Source organism: Aquila chrysaetos, chromosome 11 (assembly GCF_900496995.4).
Source record: "Aquila chrysaetos chrysaetos chromosome 11, bAquChr1.4, whole genome shotgun sequence".
NCBI classification, from domain to species: Eukaryota; Metazoa; Chordata; class Aves; order Accipitriformes; family Accipitridae; genus Aquila; species Aquila chrysaetos.
This window is the reverse complement of record NC_044014.1, coordinates 40710555-40731221: the sequence shown is the minus strand read 5'-3', so window position 1 is coordinate 40731221 and position 20667 is coordinate 40710555. Positions and strand designations below refer to the sequence as shown.

The 20667-nt window shown below is 37.2% G+C and overlaps 1 protein-coding gene across 3 annotated transcripts in view; it reads right to left on the bottom strand.

Moving 5' to 3' along the window:
* Positions 1 to 20667, bottom strand: part of CTNNA3 (catenin alpha 3) — a 549510-nt gene that overhangs the window by 414753 nt on the left and 114090 nt on the right. For 2 of the 3 annotated variants that reach the window (XM_030030142.2, XM_030030141.1), the window contains 2 exons: positions 16595 to 16858; positions 10105 to 10308 (listed from right to left, as the gene is read on the bottom strand). In XM_030030142.2, coding sequence (XP_029886002.1) covers positions 10105 to 10308; positions 16595 to 16858 — 468 coding nt within the window. Of the gene's footprint in view, positions 1 to 10104; positions 10309 to 16594; positions 16859 to 17019; positions 17087 to 20667 lie in introns of those variants that run through there. The other variant, XM_030030143.2, reaches the window with a different exon arrangement.

The following is a 20667-nucleotide window of genomic DNA, read 5'->3' as shown; positions in this document are numbered from 1 at the left end:
TCCTGAGTACAGCCCCTAGTTAAGTAGCTGGCTTATCCTTTCTTTCCATCTTCATATAAATTTTCTTTAATTTTTGCTACTGATAATGAAACAATGGTTTAAAATAATTAGAATAACCTAAGATAGCAAGGGTTTTCCAGTAAATAGAGTAATTAGAATAATTTATTTAATGTATTCTACTAAGCATTGCAGCTGTCTGATTTGAAACATTTATTTTCTTCACATACTCAAACAGAAAGAAAATGTGCCAATTGGCAACACAGGCTTAGAAAACAACCGCGAGAAGCAGTTCTTGAGAAAAGCTGATCTTGAAAGGACTTTTTTTTTTTTTTTTTTAAATTAATATGATGGTGGGGGGTTAGTTTGATTGTTTGCTTTTCCAGCCTTCTGATCATACACATTGGTTACAAATGCAATGATACAAAAGAATATTCTTCCTTTTTATTTTTAGTTAATTAAGAAAAAGAGGAGTAGCACATCAGACAGAGAAACAACAACTAGAAATTAATCCACTGAAATGGAAGTTAAAATAAAAAGGAAGTGCCAATAAATGCTGTTTATGACCACAGACACAGATCTGGTTTTGTTCTTTAAGCCATGTTTTGATTTTCTTTTCAGAAAGAAAATGGAAATGTGGAATATGGATTTAGATCCTCAGGTCCCCAGTCTCTTTTAAATCACTGGTTTAAGATCTTGCTGAACGGTAAAGACAAAGCATTAGAATTTTCTATTCAATGGTTTTATGATACAGTACTGATTTCATCAAAAGTGATCATAAGCTATTTCACATAAAACTCCATTGTTCATTCCTCATAAAAAAGATCAATAGAAGTTAGGCAAGAAATTAAGTTGAAAAGCAGTTGAGAACTATGAAGATATCTCCATTTCTGTAAGAGACATGTCACCTCTGGTTCTATAAATTACGAACTGCAGCATCTCACAGGTTGCTGGCATACAAATACCTTTAAATCTGAGTAACTACAAGAAAAAGCATCTGTTTTTAGCCACGCAGTAGACCTTAACACTCTGGCTGATGAAATTCATGGGGAGAGCCTTTAATCAACCACTTCCCAAATGATTTCCACAAGGAATTCAAGGTGTCATTCTAACCCTTGTTTTATAGAGAGGATTAACTAGCACAGAACTTAACTTAGTAACTACTCTCCCTTTGACCACCTCAAGATTGCCAGAGATTATTCATATTAAAGAAACCTTCTTTTGACTACTTTACTCAGTATAATTTCTTGTCCTATGCTCATTACCAGAGTATCTTTTCATCTTCCATTAGTAAATAATGGGATTTACTTTATATTAAAAGAAGCTGGCAGGGACATCTGGGAAGTCGCACAGACTTTGGAATTTATTCAAATGTTTAGAATCACAGAGTCCACATATTGAAGTCCGCAGGGATGTCTGGAGATCATCCAGTCCAACCCACTGCTCAAAGCACAATCAACCACAGCCATGTTTGTTTGGGTTTTGGATGGGAACCCCACAGCCTCTCTGGGAAACCTGTTCCAGTGTTCAACCACCCTCACAGAAAAAAAAGTTTCTTCTTGTTTAAATGCAATTTCCTGTATTACAGTTTGTGCCCATTGCCTCTTGTCCTGTCACTAAGAACCCCTCAGACATGCCTAGCTTTGTGTTCTTTACTCCCCCCCATCAGATATTTCTACACACTAATAAGATCCCCCTGGAGCCTCCTCTTCTCCAGGCTGAACAATCCCAACTCTCAGCCTCTCCTTGTATGGTCAATGCTCCAAATCCTTAACCAGCTTCACAGCCCTCCACTGGACTCTATCCAGTACAGCTGTGTCTCCTTCATACCGGAGAGCCCAGCACTGGACACAGCACTCCAGATGTGTCTCACCAGAGCTCGGTAAAGGTGAAGGATCACCCCCTTGACCTGCTGGCTATGCTCTTCCTAATGGAACCCAGGAGGCTGTTGGCCTTTGCTGCAAGAGCACATTGCTGGCTCATGGTCAGCCTGGTGTAGGGCTTGGCCTTTCCCTTTGTTGAACTTCATGAGGTTCCTTGTCAGCCCTTTTCTCCTGCCTCCTAAAAGGCAGCACAACCAGCTGATGCATCAGCCATTCCTCCCAGTTCTGTATTATCTGCAAGCTTGCCAACAGTGCACTCTCCTATCATCCAGGGCATTAATGGGTTAAACAGTACTGGACCCAGTATTGACCGCAGGGGTATACCGCTAGCTACTGGCCTTCAGCTGGACTCTGTGCTGCTGATCCCAACCCTTTGAGCACAGCACTTTAGCGAGTTTTCACTGTCAACCTCTCTGGTCCATACTTCAACAGTTTGTGTTACGGGAGACAGTGTCAGAAGTCTGACTAAAGTCAAGTTCAAAATCCAGCATGGTATCACACTGAACATGTGTTTAAAGATTGCACAGATATATTTGGGGTAGTGTAGGTTACATACTTAGCAATTAAGGGTTTTTTAAGAGAAGAATTTAAGGCACTTTGCATTTGTTTAAAAAAAAAAAATTACATTAAAAAGTTAGATTTGGTCTTCATTTGTCTGCAATATCAATATTCTATTAAGAGTTCCCTAAACTATCAATGACTGATCTTTTTAATAAGAATTGTTACATGCACAAGAAGTAAATACCTTTTAATCTGAAACAGAATACCATTTAGAAATTCATTTTGACAACAAAAATCAGCTTTCCTATACAGAGGATAAAAACCAAGATAAATGCGTTCTGAAACACCAGACTTCAGTAGTGTTCCTAGAAATGGCATATTAACATTTAGGAAAATGATCAGCCTTTAACATCCTCCAGAAAATAGGAAACTGGTCAAGAAAAACTTTGTGTAATGACAACCATTTTCCTTAAACTGGAAAAAAAAAAAAAAAAAAAAAAAAAAAAAAAAAAAAAAATCTTGTAAATTAAACAGCTAGGTAGATTTTGAGTTAACAAATACTTTAATATTTATTTTTTAATGCTTGTTTATTACCATAATCAAGGATTTATTTCATCTTGGTGAGAGAAAATGCTACTTTATCAAAGGTTCCCTAAAAAAAAATTAGTCTTCAGCAACCCAATATATTTCCAGTCCTGTCAGGTACACCAAATACAAATTACTGACTATTGTACTGAATCATCCTCTACAGAGCCATGAGTCGCTCATCACGCTACATTACTTCAATGCAAGCCTTAAGTTAAGATCCGATTAATCCTGAAATAGCTTGGCTCAGAACCGTTAAATGAAAAACAGGGCTTAAGAATAGAAAATCTTTCATTATCTTTCTCTAGCTCACGTGCATAGATCCCCGTTTATTACAAATTCTGTAAGACCATCTATAATCAGGTAAACTTAACTGCAGCTTATTTTTCAACTGTAAATCTGTTTGGGGAATTCACTAGACTACTTTTGTCTTCTAAGCACACTAAAAATCTTCTTCCTGAACAGTTCACATCTAATTTCCCTATAAAACTAAATGTTTGACAAAAGTTAACATTTAGAAAAATAATTTTCAATACCACATACTGCATATAAAATGTAAGAAAACCCACTATAGGAGTATTCAAAGTCAACTGAACTAAGTACTTGGCCAATATCAACAACAGAATTATGAAAACTACATGTTTTCCTGCATAAATGCCAACATAATATGCCATATGGGCATACCAATTTTACTGGAATAAATCTTTTTTCTGAAAACATGATACACGATAAAGTCATGAAAAAAAACCCTGAATAAGAAAAATCTGAGTGACACTTTCCACCCACCCATCACACACTGAAATTTTTATAGTTTACATTTTGCTATACCTGACTTCCAAACTTCTCTAAAACAGCAGTTTTTCAAAACGTTTGAATATGAAGAGAACAGTGAAGTAAGAACATTTGAATCCATTCTTTTTACAAAAAGATGTGACTACAAGCTCTGTTTATTCATATTCCTATATAGCAATACAGAAAAAAGGATTTCAGCAAGCCAGTCAGTTCAACCATGTGCTACTCTGTTCTTGAAGACTTTAAAAAGGAATTTCTTTGAACTCCCTGGTTAATCTGGTCTGCCAAGTTTGGGCTCAGTTCTTCAACCAGAGAGCAATTACACAGAACTTTTCAAGATACATATTAGTGAAAGAAAGTGAAAGTAACCAAAGGACAAGTCAAACAGTCCCCTTTTCTTAGCTCCCTAGACGTCACTGTCAACAATTTGGAGGATCCAATACTGAAGTATATTATTGAAGAAATAACATATTTACCGTAACTCTAAACAGTTGCTGTAATCTTCAGCTGTGACAGATATCATTGTTTGGAATAATTTTCATTCGATGGAGAAAGTTAGAGACACATCAAGCTAAACAGATAAAGGTACAAAGCTGTATGTGAAAATGCATTTCTTCAGTCATAGCTCTTAGATTCTTTAATTAATGAGCTGAATTATCAATTTTACAGATTCACAGTACCATGAAGCTACACAGACAATTTCACTGGAAGCTAGAATCAAACCACATTTTGAAGCTCTGTAAAAAAGACGTACAAGCCTTAGCAGAACTGGTAATGTCCTTCCAGCAGTTTCACCATCAACAACAACAAAAAAGGACAAACAATGTAAAAATGGTGAAATACACATATTTATACATGTATCAATATACAATCTGCGGACTGGTTGTAGTATTTTTGATATCTGGCAAGAAGATCTCTTATGACAAAATTTTAACACACATCACCATAACAGTTTTCTGTAGAAGAGCAAACAGTAGCTGGCAGGTACTGAGATGAGAAGGTTTAAGTTTTTAAGTCATGAAAAATGTATTCATGAAATAATACATTCCCAATAGATTTTCAGCATACTATTAAAAAATATTCATATTAGACTGCTTACTATACGCCCACTCCAAAACATAAATGCAAGATAGCCCCAAATTAATGAAACATAGTGGCAAACACTATGTTTTCTGAAATAGCCTGTGTTCTCTGAAGCCCGTCTGACAGGAACAGGTTAGGTGAACCCATATGTGAATGGAGAACATAAGCTTTACCATAAAGAGCTGTAGCAGATATGAAAAGTGTCTGGCGCTTTTTCACAATTCGGTTATTTGATTCATGCAATGTGAATTTTCGCTGGTAAGAGATACCATTTTGTGCCCTAATTTCTTATTCATGGAGTACCAGTCTTTTCATATACATGTTAATAACCATCAGCAATCCACTTTTCTGCAGCTATAACACATGGATAATTGAGGAAAAATAGCCCCAAGAAAGGCAAATATCTAACAAAGATGACCAAGCAATTCTTTAATTTAAAAATATGAAACATTCCTTTTTCAAGCTGAACAAAATGTTTTCTTCAATCTGAAATAACTCTTTTGGAGGGATTCTTGCAATTTCCAGAACTATCAAAAATGTTCCCCTGAGCACTGAAATGAAAAATCTACTGCTCAGAGCAAGATTAAGTAGCTTAAATGCAAAATACACCGCACCACCGTGATGATAAACCAAAGTGTCTTGTCTTCCCTCTATCCAGGGAAGCATTAAAAGTCTTCACCAGGAAACCATAAAGTACAAGTAACATGAAGTTTGAAATATCTCTATGTCCTTCCACTCTAAAAGAGTAAGAATGGCAATAAAATACTACACAAAATGTTATCAATCACAGGCAGTCTCTACATAGAGACAGTGGGTCAGACCTTAAGCTGTTGTTGAAGAGTACTCAATAGAGGGGTAAAGCAAGGTACTAGCACTCCACAGCACTCAAATTTATGAGTTGAGACAAAGGGTAAGGCCCAGAACCGTGCCATCAGTAATGAAGACTTCTGGTTTTCCATCCATTTTCTGGTTTTGAATTCCAACGCTCAGGTTCCACTAAGTGAACAACAATTCAATTTGAAATCTAGACAGACACAACCGCACAAGTCCCAACTATCACTGTATCATCTTTCCCGCAGTTGGAACTTCCCCATGGCTACAGAGGGCTCTGTACTACATACCTTTTCCTTAGAGGGCTCAGCACAGTCCGGCTCACTCCCTGTCTCAGGTATCCCCCTAATTTCTGGGATCCTAGCTCCTAGTCTCATCCGCACAGCATTTCAGTTCATGTGCTCAGATCCAAATATGCCTCAAATACAAATGTCTCATATCCAGAAGTTGTGGACACAAACCTGTGGTGAAGCAGCAGGCTTCAGAGAACCTTCAGGGAACCCAAGGAGATAAAAGCTCCAGCAGCTGTATTCCCAGTGAGATTCAAGTATGACCTACATGTAATACAGGTGCTTCACTATCTGCCACCAACTGCTTCAACTCCCTTGCAGCATCTTTCCTGGAGTGGTCCGACGCTGTCTGCCACAAAGCAGATGTGATTTATAGTCAGCCTCAGCTTGGCCTGCCCTTAGGCTACATGGATGGTCAGGGCTTGATTAGCAGTACCCTAGATATGTAATATAAATATGTACAACGTGGTCAACTTCAGTCCACTTCCTGATCTGGCCTCAAGGTAAAATGTATCATTACTCTCCTCCTTTTCATTTTAAAGGATGACCAGAGACAAGATGAGCTTATCATTAGGAAACTGCAAGTGCTTATTACTAGAACAAAATTATTGCTCCCATTGATACATTACCATCCACACACCATAGTATGATTCTGCCATTGATAAGCTATCCAAATTCACAGTAGTAATTCCTGTTACTTGATGTCCTGAAATGCAAATATATCCCTTAACGATATATGTCTATGAGTAAAATTCAGAGAGGATAACAATAGTACACAAATAATTCCAAAATACCAGAACAAAAATTGCTGCCTTTCAGAAGAATTTTAAATATATTTGCAATTTACTATATGTCGGAATTACTTTGTGAACAGAAAAACTTAAAGCTTCTTGGAGACAGAGTGGTTCTTTATTAGTGTAGAGAACATTAGAGCTTAACTTTCTATTGCATCACCTCAGTGTGATAAAACCTCTGCAAAAAACAGCCACTTACATAAAAGGCAGTAGTATCTGCTGAAAAGATGTTTCTCCCAGCTTGCAGTAAAAACTCTAAATTTTATCACTGACACCAAGAGGCCCTTGATTTCACTTGATGTCCTTAAGGCTCATTAGAGACTTCAAATAATTGAGAAAAAAAAAAAAAAAAAACAAACCAACCAAATTTAGGAATCAGAAAAGCTATATTCCTTATATTGTTTCAAATAGTTAGGGCTAAATCGTAAGTTCCTGTACATTTGTTTAGGCACTGAGGGAGAGCTTCAAAAACACCAGACAATGCAGAACTTAAACAGGATTTAGGCGCTCAAGTCCTTGGCAATGATCCTGTTAAAGGTAAACACTTACCAGGCAGGCCACACCTACCATCAGCTCCAGACCCAGGGGCTTTAGAGATACGCTGGATGTTACCAGTGTCAGTGCAGCTCATACAAGTTCCTGGCAAACCAGCTGGTAGAGAAGGATTTGTGAAGGTGGCACTTACTGTGTGTGGTGTGTCTGAAGCAATGCAGCTCCCACTAGCAACACTCAGATAGGAAGAAGCCTTAAGAAAAGTAATCAAACCGATATACTAGCAAGAAATGACAGACACATATCCAGAAAAAAATCTTCCAAGCAGCTGACAATTATAACTCACGAGAGTGATTGGAAAGAACTGAAATGACAGTGGGTAGGCTATGTTTTGTGAACCATACACCATCAGGACGAAGACAGGAGCAAAAGCATGCCCTTTGTGGGTTGTGGGCAAGGAAAACTTTCCACTCTTGCGTACAAGCTGCGGTACAGAGCCTCTGTGCCTCACTCTGGGCATAGGGCACAAAAACACCATGAGAACATACACAAACTCACATGAAGTATTATGTAGACAGTGTGATTGCTTGTGGAGTACAATACTGTTCCCAAGGAGGGGAAGGGAATCACAACCTAGTCCTTAAATTGTACTCTGTTAACAAATGGCTGGTATAATTTTTATAGCTCATTCAATTCACAGTCCTAGCTTATTGAAATTATTAATAGAAGAGCCCAGAAGACAGTGATAAATCAGCACTGTCTCCTGGATCTATCATCTATCCTTCAGTGAGTTAGAGTTGTGAAATAAAGTAACTGACACCTGATAATCTTCTCATTGAAAAACTTATTTAATCCAGTCTCAGTAATAGCCATAAACTATTCTTGGTGAGAGTTTTTCCGTTGAGATCAATATTAATTGTATAAGCAGATCCAGAGCACTAAAAGAAACGAAAAACTTTAAATTCACTCCTGTCATTTAACCCTAGTATAACACCTCATACCTTTAAATCTTTTGTATTTCTTCCTATCTGCTTCCCTCCTTGTCTTTGCCACCTTGTGCAGACACTGTGTTCTGCAGCAAATTATATGACACTCTCCCTTTTTTCCATAATTAAATAGCTGCTTCCTGACTTTCTCAAGTCAGTGGAGCGGGTTAGGGAGTCTTCTTTTCCCCTTAGGTCTGCATTATGTAACCCTAAAACCATGGTTATTTCTGAAATAGAAAAGATAATCACAATTTTGTTTCAAGAGTCCAAGAATTTAAGACCATTTGACTTACAACCATGTAGTTTTACTCCTGCAAGACATAAAATTCCCATAAAGCGTTCTTGTGACAAAACCACAGTGATCTTTTGGACTAATACAGGTTGCTATACACTACTTCTGGATCCTCCCACGTGCTCTGGCTACTACATGTTAGAATCACAGAATCATTTAGGTTGGAAAAGACATTTAAGATCATCGAGTCCAACCATTAAAGGTTGATGCCTGCTTTTATTAAACTTTCAGCCATTTAACAGCAAACCTGATCCACTCTAGAACACATATTGCAATAGACATCTGCTACAAGAAGGTATCAAAGACTAACATTCCAAGCTAACCAGAGCTAAAGAAGTCTCACATGTGTAAAGGACCACCAGAGAGGTTCAAGAATTATGGTGCATTCAACAGAAACTGCAGCTAAATTTTGAGTAAAAATATGAAAGCATCTTTATCTGGTATAAGGACTGAAAGAGCAACTTGAATTCACAGAAAATTAAATAAATCAGCTGTAAATTCCACCTGCCCCCCAATAAATAAAGAGAAAATATCAAAAAGTATAGTATCTGTGAAATGAAAAAAACATCTGATATGCATAGATTATCTTAGTCCCTACACTTCATTATCCTAATGACAACAGGATAAGACAAAGAAAATGGTCTTATTAGAACACCTTCGGACTGGGTTAACTAGTATGACTTACAGAATACAAAGGAATTTCAGCTTCCCAAAAAAAGAAACAAATAGCTATATGATATGACTATCTTCTCAGTGTGCTTGATGAATCATCTTCAAGTATCTTTAGATAAGAACAGTATGTCTACAGAAAATGTTTCCAGAGGAAAAGCATGATATTAACACTGTGTACCTGTATTAATAGTATCTGATTCTCCACTGTTTTATCATTTAACTGCCAGATATAAGAAGTGCCAAATCCATTCTTTAAATCTAATAGTTATTTTTAAACCACAATCAAACTATATTCCAAATTCACAGATGAATTGGCCTATAAGCACGCCAGACAACCAGATTTCTGGATTTACTGAACAGTCCTAGCTTTCTAACTTAGCAATTAAGTCATTTTTACACTTGTGACTTGGTACTCTCACACAGATCAAATGTAGTGGTGTGAACGCTCTACTTTAAAATGTTTCTAAGAGATTACTTACGTTTTAACAAATTATTATTTAAATGGTTGCATTCTACAGGAACAGAGATTACATTTTAAAAACTCTGGTCTAGGAAGTGACATTATGAAGAAACTCTTATTGGTAGCATATGAAGGATTATGTCTGTTCTGTACTACTGACAGTTCACAACAAGCATACAATAACCTAAACATGTGTACACTGTATCTGTAATACAGCATTTGCCACAGACTGTATGATATAATATGATTCATCCTCATTCTGGGGATCCATATTTAGCATTTGCTTAGATTTATGTAGAACAATGTTCCTTTCAACCTTTTAAAGAGCATGTTGAGAAATATAGGTTAAACTCTAATTTACACTAATTATAGGTTAAAGTCTAATATACACTAAAATAGGCTTTGAGATAGACATTAAAAAAAGGAAAAGAAGTCTGGTTACCTACATTGTTTATGTATTCAGAAAGCAGGTCCTGGAGAGCTTGCCGGATAGCATTGCACTCAGCAATGATGCGTTCTCGATGAAAATCGCGCGTGCAGGAAGAATCAGCTAACAAAGCCGCTCCACTGATAATAGCTTCCAGACGTTTCTCTAGTGATGGCCTTATTTTCTCTTCATTCACTACAAGAGGATCCAGGATAATTAAATTCTGGAAAACATGAGGAGTACAGGTAAGAAAGGTCAGCCCAATTAAGTTGCTGCTTTATTTTTTACTTGCATGAACTACAGTGACATTATGCTTCCTAGACTTGCAACTAGCCCTTTCCCCTTGAAGTATCCAAAACACTTTAGAGCATGGCAGATTCCGTTTTCCCTACCGGGGCTATGCATATACACCATCTGCAGACAAAGCCAAGTTCTCGCTGCCATTCAGACCTCACTTGTTCTAAGCCAATATCCATGTTATCAAATCCTAAGGGCCTGGACCCAGTGCTAAGATAGCGACAGAGCTTTCCAGTCGGAGCTGGTTCACACCTAAGCAGCTCACAGAACAAGCAGAACAAGATCATATCTACCTGCAGGCCATGTTGACATCTGACTACAACTGCTTTGTCTCTGAGTCCTTCCTCTGTTTCCTACTTTTGCTGCATGAGATTCAAGATTTTCATCCTCAGCTTCAGTCTCTCCTATCCCTGTATGTGCCATTTCTTCCTCTACGAGGCATTTCACTTCTGGAAACAGAAATGCTATTTGTCTACCTTCATAAATATGCATGCATTCTTATCACTGCAGTATCTATTTGGTCTATCAATCTTCAGAACATCCTACTCTACAACAAAAAGCTATCAACCCCATTTTATAAGCAAAGAACTGAGGCCCAGACTGCCAGGTTCATGGCCATACAGATGGTATGGATTAAAACAGGCAACTGCATGCCATCTTCCCAAGTTCTCAGCCAGCATTGCTTCTCCTCTTCAAGTTTTGTCACTGCAGTTGTAAAAAAAGTATTTCTTATTTCCAACTCCTTCCTGTGTCTGTCTACACTTCTTGAGGGTTATCTGTCTTCCTTATCCTTCCATACAGTGGCCCTGTCTTGTATATTTACCTTGCAAATTCTTAAAAAGAAGATATGTATCTTATACTAAGCTTGTAATGTCTATGTACAATTATGACACTGTGTATGAGTTTACTACTCAGTAATATGCCATGCTTTATCCAAGTATCTCAGACCAGAGTCTCAGCTTTTTTTGAAAGAGGGGTTCAACACCTCCAACATTTAGTCTTTTAGAGGTCAAGAGGACCTCTGGATTTAACACAAAAACAGCAGTGTTACCTCACAGCTGAAAATGTCAAATCAGATTACATAAGCAGTCTACTTCTGTTGATTTCTAGTCTAATACAATCCCAGACTGTGGCAGAAAGTCACTGCTGCTACCTTTAACAGGCTGAGTATGGGCAAAGATCAAAATAGTAGCTTTTGTTCAACAACTGTTTTTTCAAAGGACATAGATATAAGTGTCCTTTTCTTTTCACTAGCTAGGGTAAATGAAAGCAGACAACTCTCTTGACATGATAAAATTAATTACATTTTTGTGTCAGGGAAATATTCTAAAGAAAAAGAAAAGGAGAGGTGATATTTTCATGAAATGTGAACCTAAGTATATTTGATCTTCAGCATTTAAAGAAACTGAAACGAGTAATTTTTAATCTAACTAAACATCTGAAACAGTGTCATTATGGTCCAGATCACCAAGCCTATATTCCACATAAATCCATTCACCTGTTACATCCATATGTGGTTCCAATCTTTCAGAAGAAGTATTAAACAAGAAAACTATGCCATATACACTTAAGCGTAATTTAGGTCAGGTAAATCAGAACTTATCTGTACTTATCCAGTATGTGCCAGATGGACACATACTTTTAAGATGGAGAATTTTAATTATTTTTTCAATTTAGATTTAATATCACAATTTCAGGTACTGTCTAGCTTAGGCAATTCTAAGAGTAGTGGAAGTGTTCTATTAGAACATCACAAGATAAAAGCTTAAACAGCTAGGAAAGGGGACTTCAGTCACCTTAACATTTTCTTGTTGGTTATTATTAACATTCTTTTACAGGTTAGGTATGATTTAGGGAAAGGAAGACTCTGTTATATGTTCAATCCTCACATCTTTTCTGAAATATACAAGAATTGTTTTGAGACAGCTGGGAGATTCTCCAGAAAAACTAGAGAAAAATCAGACTTCATAATCTGAATTATTTCCAAAGGAAACCAATGCACGTTCTTTCTGCATTACTGTGTCATTCAAATGGAAACTTGTGTTTCCCAACTTGGAGGATCACTGTAGGTTTCTAAACATTCCACCCCCACTACTGTTCCATTGCCTTGAAGTCCTCCATCTCATTCAAAAGCATTCTAGTTATTTAAGTACTCTTAGCACTTCAGCCCCATTCTTACTACCTATTAACATACATATAATCAGTGGACAATGAACCTTCTTAAACACCCTCTCTAAGACCTTCTGGGGCCTAAAGTTCTAGGATTATGTTATGCTTTGCACCCGAAACTGGGACTACATAAACTCTAGTTCTCAAATTTCCACAATGACTAAAAAGAAAAGGTACTAGTGACTTTCTGTCTCTCCACATTTTCTGTTTTGAATTTTGGAATTTTCATACCACTGCAGAGTATCACAAAAAATCAGGCCAGTGCAATTTTCTGTTGTCTATTCTGAGAGACTATAAAAAGTCTAAAACTAAGTTTATGGACTTGCTTCAGCAAGTGACAGGATAGACCATTAAAATGGCTTATGGGTCTGTGTCAGGTGTTTATGTGCATCCAGCAGATGCAAACATAGATTAAGTTAAAGTATTAACTATGTATTTCCAAGTTCCTAGATTTTCTCAAGCCAACATTAAACCTATCCAGATACACATAATATACTAAAAAAGAGTTTATCTGCAAGCAGGAGGGAAAGAGCTTAAATATTTTGAAGATGAAAAACACAGCTATTTCTTTATCCATAAAAGCAGCATATTAACCCTATTTGTTTCTTAATTATTTCCTAATTGAAAGATGTGAAAAATATGTTGATCATGGAAACATTAATTTCACACGCAACTTTGGAACCAAAGCCAAACTAGGATGGAACAATAATTTGCCCACTTGCAAAGACGGAGCAAAGGAAACAGGCAGTCCACTGCTTTAATCCTCTTTTGCAGGAGTAGAGAAGTTAGAGCCAGTTAAGAACTACTTAGTAGTTACAAAAAGTCCAACTTCTGCCCTCTCCGAGAAAGAGAGAAGAAAAGCTGAAATTTTGCCAGGGCCTGGCAGACCCTGCCATGAAGGCTAAAATCCAAAGAAAAGAAAGAGCGCTTGGACATAATGAAGATGGCTTGCTCTTCTACTCTGAAATATCTCCATATATCCTAACCTCTTGCTGGCAGCGGATGGAGCCAGACTGGCTCTCCTAGGCAACAGCATAGGAAGTCATTTTGCTTTTGCACGCAACTTCTTAATTGCCAGTGCCTAGAGCCAGGCCTGATACGAGCAGTAATCCAGCTCTTAGTGTTGTCATCAGAAGCCTTCCTACTGCAGTTAAAACATTAAGACTCCCATGTCCTCTTCTATAATAGATAATTCCACAGAAGGAAGGAAATGTACCTGAAGACACTTTTCTGGAAGGGTGAAGGCAGTAAGATAGCATTTGTTCACAAGAATAACTTAGAGACACATTAAGAGTATAAGTATAGGACATCCATTTTTTCCTCATTTCTTCTCTTTGCTGAGCTTCCTTACAATTGTGAGATTATGGCTGAATGCAAAGGAAAACTGCACCCAATTTACCTGGAGGCAAGCTAAGTTATTGCATGTCTCAAACACAATATGCATTGCAGGAAATTAGGGAAATGCAGTAAAGGAAATTGTGAAGAGGTAAGAAGTGCCATTAAGGACTCTGAAATGCAGGGGAAATTAACCCCTTTCAGCTGTCACCTCTCTAAGTTAGAATGCATAACTTTAAAAGCACAATCAAAATAGTTCTCAGCAGTAGGAACTGTGTTTTCCTGCATAACAAGCCTTACTGCATTATCTAGGACTTCGTTACTTTGGCTATATCCAAAGACACAGCAAAATTGAAAATGAAAAAGCTTTGACTTTAATAACTAGCATATTAATACAGAGTTGGAAAACTGCATAAAAATAGTCATTAATGTTTAATTATTTACCTTTTAAAAAAAAGGTAATTAACTTACACCCAATAGATAATTTCAAACTAATCCTAATACGTGAAAGACGCATCCGCGATGATCTTTGAAGAATGACAAGGGAAGGCATTCTAAGATATAGTCAGTTTCCACAGGTCAGGACACCCATTTCTGATGTGAAAGACAGGTTTATTTGTGTTAGAGGTTTGAAACTCTGTCTCCCACGTTCACATTACAGTCCTTAAAACCAAAGCATTCTGTGGTACCTCACCCCTGCTGAAGCTGTGCCACTTGGTCACTGTTCGCTGGAGCAGCAACTTCACTGTTGCACTCCTATGTCTCAAGTAAGGACCCTCAACACTAGGCTATACACTAGGCTACTCTAATTTTAGTGGTGGTTTCCTCACCTATAAATCTGTAATAACTTTCACATTGCCAGCACTGGCAAAGGAAGAATGACACTGTAAAACATCTAGATACTGGATTCTTGGGTAAGTTCCGTGATACATTTCCACGCTATAAACATTTAATGAGATTTGCTCCCAACAGACTATTTACTACATCGATCTATTTCACGGCACTGTATTTGCAACAAGAAGATAGAGCAAAGGTTATTTCAGGTCCTTAGCCAATAGAACTTTATGTAAAGAAAGAAAAGTGCAACCATCTAATTCATAAAATAATTTTAAGAAGTTAAATGCTCTATAAATTGTGCTTTATCTAACTCGCACAGCTTCAATTCCCATTTGTGTTACCTAGGTAAAAATATATTTAAAAGTCCATAAACAAAAGGCTTTTTATAACAGTCGGACTTCTATGTTCTTATGTTTCCAAATAAAAAGAAATTCAATCCAAAAGACAATTTTTATCCATTTTGTGATTATCCCAAATCTTAAATTTTAAACCAATAATAAATTTAATTACATTTTTTAAAATAATTTAAATGGTACTGCTCATATACAGTCAAGATGAATTCATCTGCAGTCAGAAGATGCAATCCTCTTGCCGAATTTTGTTTAAAAAATTTGTAAGAAAAACAGGTAAATAATAGCTCTCATTTAAAGTATTCATTTGTCATTCAGAGTTTCATAGTTTTCATAGTAACAAATCATGTATTCCTTTTAAATGTTTCTTTTTTCTTCCATTTGTTAAGAAAATAGATTAGAAACTGTAATTTTAAAACCCAGTTTGAGAAGCAAGGAAGGATGACACGTAACATGTGTGTGTAGCCTGTTCCTTTCGGGGGAAAAAACCTCTCAGATTCAACTTTGAGCATGACTGAGAGGTCTGTTTTGATAAATAAACTGCCACTACAAGATATGTGTCATATTTCAATGTATTTCTCTAACCTTTCATTGAAAATTTTAGACAAAATCTATTACCATCAGTCATAGCACCAATTCTCCTGAAAATGTATCAACAATATTGGAGTTATAAGGCTGAGATCTGGTAAGTCTGAGAACTTACGACCAAAAAGACCCATATTTGCAAATGTGTTTAGAAACTTTGATTTCTTTTATTGATCTGGGCCTACATTAGTTACACCAGACGAGGAGATCTCATCTACAGGAGGTCTTTTACCATTTTTGGCAGGACAATGGAAAATAACACTGGTAAGAGCCAGAGCAGCCATAAGAAAAAGGGAAAGCTCCATACAAAAGCTTAGGACCAGGTCAGGAGTAGAGAAAGAACTGACTTTCTCCAAGTATTTGCTTAAATAGTAGTAGAAATGCAGAATTTGTAAGAAATGCAGAATTTGTAAAAGCATATTGTTTATGTCACTTTATTTAATGACAAGCAGAAAACATAATTAGGTTTCTAAAGCCTTCAATTATATAAATTACATAATGATCCCAATGACAAGTTTTGGAGTAAAGGACTTCAACTCGCATTGTACTAGTTCAAATGCAGTCAAGGTAGCAGCAATCACCATCATCTAATAATCACTGTTATTTGTAAACTAAACTCATGGCTTCTGCCCACTTATTCAAGGATGTGTCTGTCTCCATCATTAGTGACACACTTGGAATTAATTCTTCCCTGCTGGTCGAAGGAAGCCAAATATTGAACACATACATGAGCACTTAATTTCAAACTCTTTTGAAGGAAGTGATCCCTCCCAATGAAATAATTTAGAGTGACACTATTTAAACTAGGACTAAGCAGAGCATCAATTTCTGATGCCTTTAGGTCTGTCACTTATGATAGCAATAGTTCATTAAAAAAAAAAAAAAAAGAAATAAACCATTTTTCCAAAAGTGTTGCAGTCTCACAGGTTTACGTACCTCAAGCTCATCAAGTGCACTTCCAAGAGTAGCTGTGTGAGATGTTGGTTGTCCCATTTTATTGCCAACTCCTTGGGAAGCATTAGAAATTACATTGAGAGCATTCTGTATTTCGTTGCAAATTGAATCTTTGCTGGCTGTAAGGGATGCAACATCTGAATGTTCCAAACAAGCTGAACATATTGAATGTAGAAGAGAGGAATTTTCCTTCAGGGATGCACGTGCTGCAGCAATTTCATCTCGCTGATTGCTAGATTTCAAATCCTGTCAGCAAAAGAACATGCTGTTTATTTCCAAAAGCACTTCAAAACTTCAAAACTGACAAGTAACTTATAAACAATTTTTTTTTCTATCTCTACTCTGTTTAAGGAAACATCGAGTTAAATTCATCAAAGATTGTGAAAATGGACTACAACAGTACTTACAATTGAATCATCTTTATCTCACGAGAAATGAATAAAGTCTGTGTAAAACAAACCCAATTTTTATTGTGTCTTACAACCAGCACCATGAACTGTCCACATTTTGCTTGTTTTTAAGCACAGTTTTCCTATGAGAAAACTGGCCTGGAAATTAGCTACCTTTCCTCCCGGACATGTTTTTCTTCATAAGCAATAGAGAAGGACAGAGGTGCAGACGGGGTTAAGCAAGTAATTCTGTGATTGTTGCAACTAAACAAATTTCCTGTGTTTGCTTCCCTGCCCCACCAGCATACATCCCAAGCACAGTGCAGAAAGGAACAGCAGGTCAGGGACGAGAATCCTGTACTCCTGGGAAATGGGAAGCGTGGAAATGAAAAAGGTGCTTGAGAGAAGCCATCTCTGCGAAGTGCCACTGCCTGTTTCTCCCCTCTCCCTGCTATGTACACACTTAAAGCACTCAGGGATCTTAGTACACTCATCATCTTCCTCCCTTCTCCACCCAGAACTTCTTGAAACCCTACTGCCTCCTGCTAGCCTAGACAACAAGGTACACAGAGCTCGACAGAGCTAAGTCAGATTTAACTGTTTATAGGAATCAAGCTTGGGAGCTGTTATCTGGACTGTTGAAAGTTATGGACTTTGGGACCACCATACAGTCAGCATCAGGACTGTAAGGAGCCTCCTGTCTCAACCTATTTTACTCTAGACGTTCTCCCCACTCTCCTTCTGTATCTTGTCCCTTTGAAAAAAAAACTAAAAAGTATTTGCAAAATGGCTTGGGTGAAGGAGACAGTTAAATTCAGGGGAAAATAAAAAAGGAAGGGAAAATAGCACATCAGAACAATAAAAGCCTGTGGCACCAGCTTCAAATGATGAGAAGAGGCACAATGAAGAATGAACGACAAAATGCATACAAAACTGCTTGCGGCCTGCTCTAAAGCAAGCTGAAGTCTTTCTAATTATTTTCCTTTGCATTGCATTCAGGCTCTATATGCATTATTTACAAAAGCATCACAGTATCTACTTCTCATTGCATAAAGTTTATAAGTTTATGGCTGAAGAAAAGAGCATTCAATATTAAATGAACCAGTCCTATGTTTTTAAAATCTCATTTACTGCAAAATATGCATTGGGCATAGGATTGCATCTTACTTCCTCAGGCTAACTTGGAAATCTCAGGAATACAGTAAAAAACAAACCAACCAACCAAAAAAACCCACCACAAATATAAGAGAGAGAGACAGAAAGAGAGAGGTAGAGCATTGAACAGAAGCAGACAATGGTTTAACCATCTGTCATCTGAATTAGAAAACTATTTCTATTATTTTCTTGGGCATAATAATACTTAACATATTTTTACAATTTCAATAAACTAATATATAAACAAATCACCACTGTGCAGGAATGACTTCATTGCCCAGTGTACTCAAATCCAAATACCAGTGCACCTCCAACCTTGGTAAAGCATCTGCAATTTACCCAGTGCACTCTCAGCAAAAAGCGTTATTTATTTTTAAACAAGGACTCTTGTTCTAATTAGTGAATCTACCTTTCCTACAATTAAATTACAAGACAACAGAATGCCCTCTCTTCTCCTGTGCTGCAAGGAAGCTACAGACCTAGAGATACAATGGTAAGTCAATACAACGCTTCAGTCTAGCTGCCTTCTATTCTTAACCATTTCTTACTTTGCCGCATCATATGCAAACAGTTAGACTCAAAAGTTCTTCCAAATGTCTTTTTCCCTCCAAAACAGTACTGTCTAACCAGGAACAATGGGTTCAAAAGAAATCCAAAACTGGCAAGCCACTAGCACAAAGCCAGTAACAGCAAATCAATAACATGGCATCCAGAAACAGTCAAAAAAATGCAATGTGTTAATGTTTTTAAAACACAGAATGTTTTTTTTCATGCAATATTGTGTAGAGTTTCAGAATCATGGTATTGGTAAATTCACCTACGAAGAGCCTCAGTTTTGTTCAATACCACTTTAAGAATAAATAAAATTAATGCTTAGACCCATGAAATTCATAACTATTTTGTTGTTCAGTCGTAAGCATTGGACAGCCCCAGAAGAAGCTATAGGGGCGTTGTTCTTTTCCACCTTATGAAGAATTAATTACTCAAGATTTTTGATGTGAACAGGAAGAGACAGCTGATAATCTTAGTCTGATCTTCTGCACAAATGGGCAAAAAAACCCTACAATTGAGTAATTTTTCTATCAAATCTTTGCATATGTGGATTATCAGAATAATATAACTAGTTCTCTGAAGAAGGAAGTTAGTCTCTACAAACAGGTTGTTAACCCATAGTCCATAAACTTTTTCCACTGGAGAGAAAAATACAGAAACCGTCTGATTCCTTTTTTACTTGTCAAAGAGAATATACCACTAGGAAACACAATAAAGCAACAATGAAAAAGCATACAGTTTCTTTTAAGTTATCCTTTGATAGAACAATCACTTGAGAACTACAGAGTGTTAAAACTCTCCTATGAACTATCAGTCACAGTTCTAAACAAGTTGATGGGCACTGTGCTGAATTTGAAAGACTTGCACACTTCTAGACAAGTTTCCAAACTAAGACCAGAGACTTTAAAAAGTCTGAACATTCAGTGTGTCAAATCTGAGTCCACTGAAATTTGGACTCAAATAGGTACTCTGCACGTACTGACCCTTGCCCAAATATACATTAACTTTGGCACAGAATGCAAGGAGACAACATGTTACTCAAGTGTGCAAAAGAATCATACAGGGAAAAGTATATACACATAGGATTGAAATATCCATAAAACAGGAGAACACAAACTACAACTATGGTTTGTGTTACTCAGAGGTTGTTTTAAGTATGGATGGATCATCTTTCACCTGCACAGAGGCAGAAGACAAATAGGACCACAGAGAAGAAACTTTCCAAATCAGTTCTTACTACTACTCTCCTCATACCATAATATCTGAGCATCTGTAGTTCATCCAGCTACATTGCTGAGTTTTAGTCTATTTTTCTTTTTCTTCACAGCTTACCACCCTCCTCTTATTTCAACCTCTTTTTAGACTATTTCCACTAGTCTGGGATGTGTTCTTCCATACTCAGTCAGCAACTGAGCTCTAGATTTGTCATATGAGACCAGCTGAGATCAAAGATAAACCTGTCTCCAACCATTGCCAATCAGCCCGGTATAGCTGCTGTCCCAGCCCCCCTGGGAGATATTATTATGTCTTCCTCATACCTGGTTGTCCCTGATAAGAATGGGAAATGAATGGATAGTCACAAGATTCCTGGCTGTGGATTGTTCCAGCCAAACATGGTGAATGGACAAGAAGACTTTGAATGGGAAACTTGTAAACTACCTTCACAGTTAAGCTTCGGTGGCACTACTTCAATAAGAAGAAAAAAAAGGAAAAAAAAAAAAAAAAATCTGTTCTTTATCACACTTAACACATTTAAGGTTTGACAGCACAATACACCAGGAAGCCAGCTCCTGTTCACTGAGTATTCGTATCAGCACAACTCATGTGATCCAGGCATCACTGGGGTATAAATCACACTGCCATATTTTGCACTGGCTGCAGTCAACACAAGGTTCACAAATGCAGCTTCAAATAAAGTGCGCTGCAGTCCCCTAGCTCAATCTTTGCAGAGACAGATGT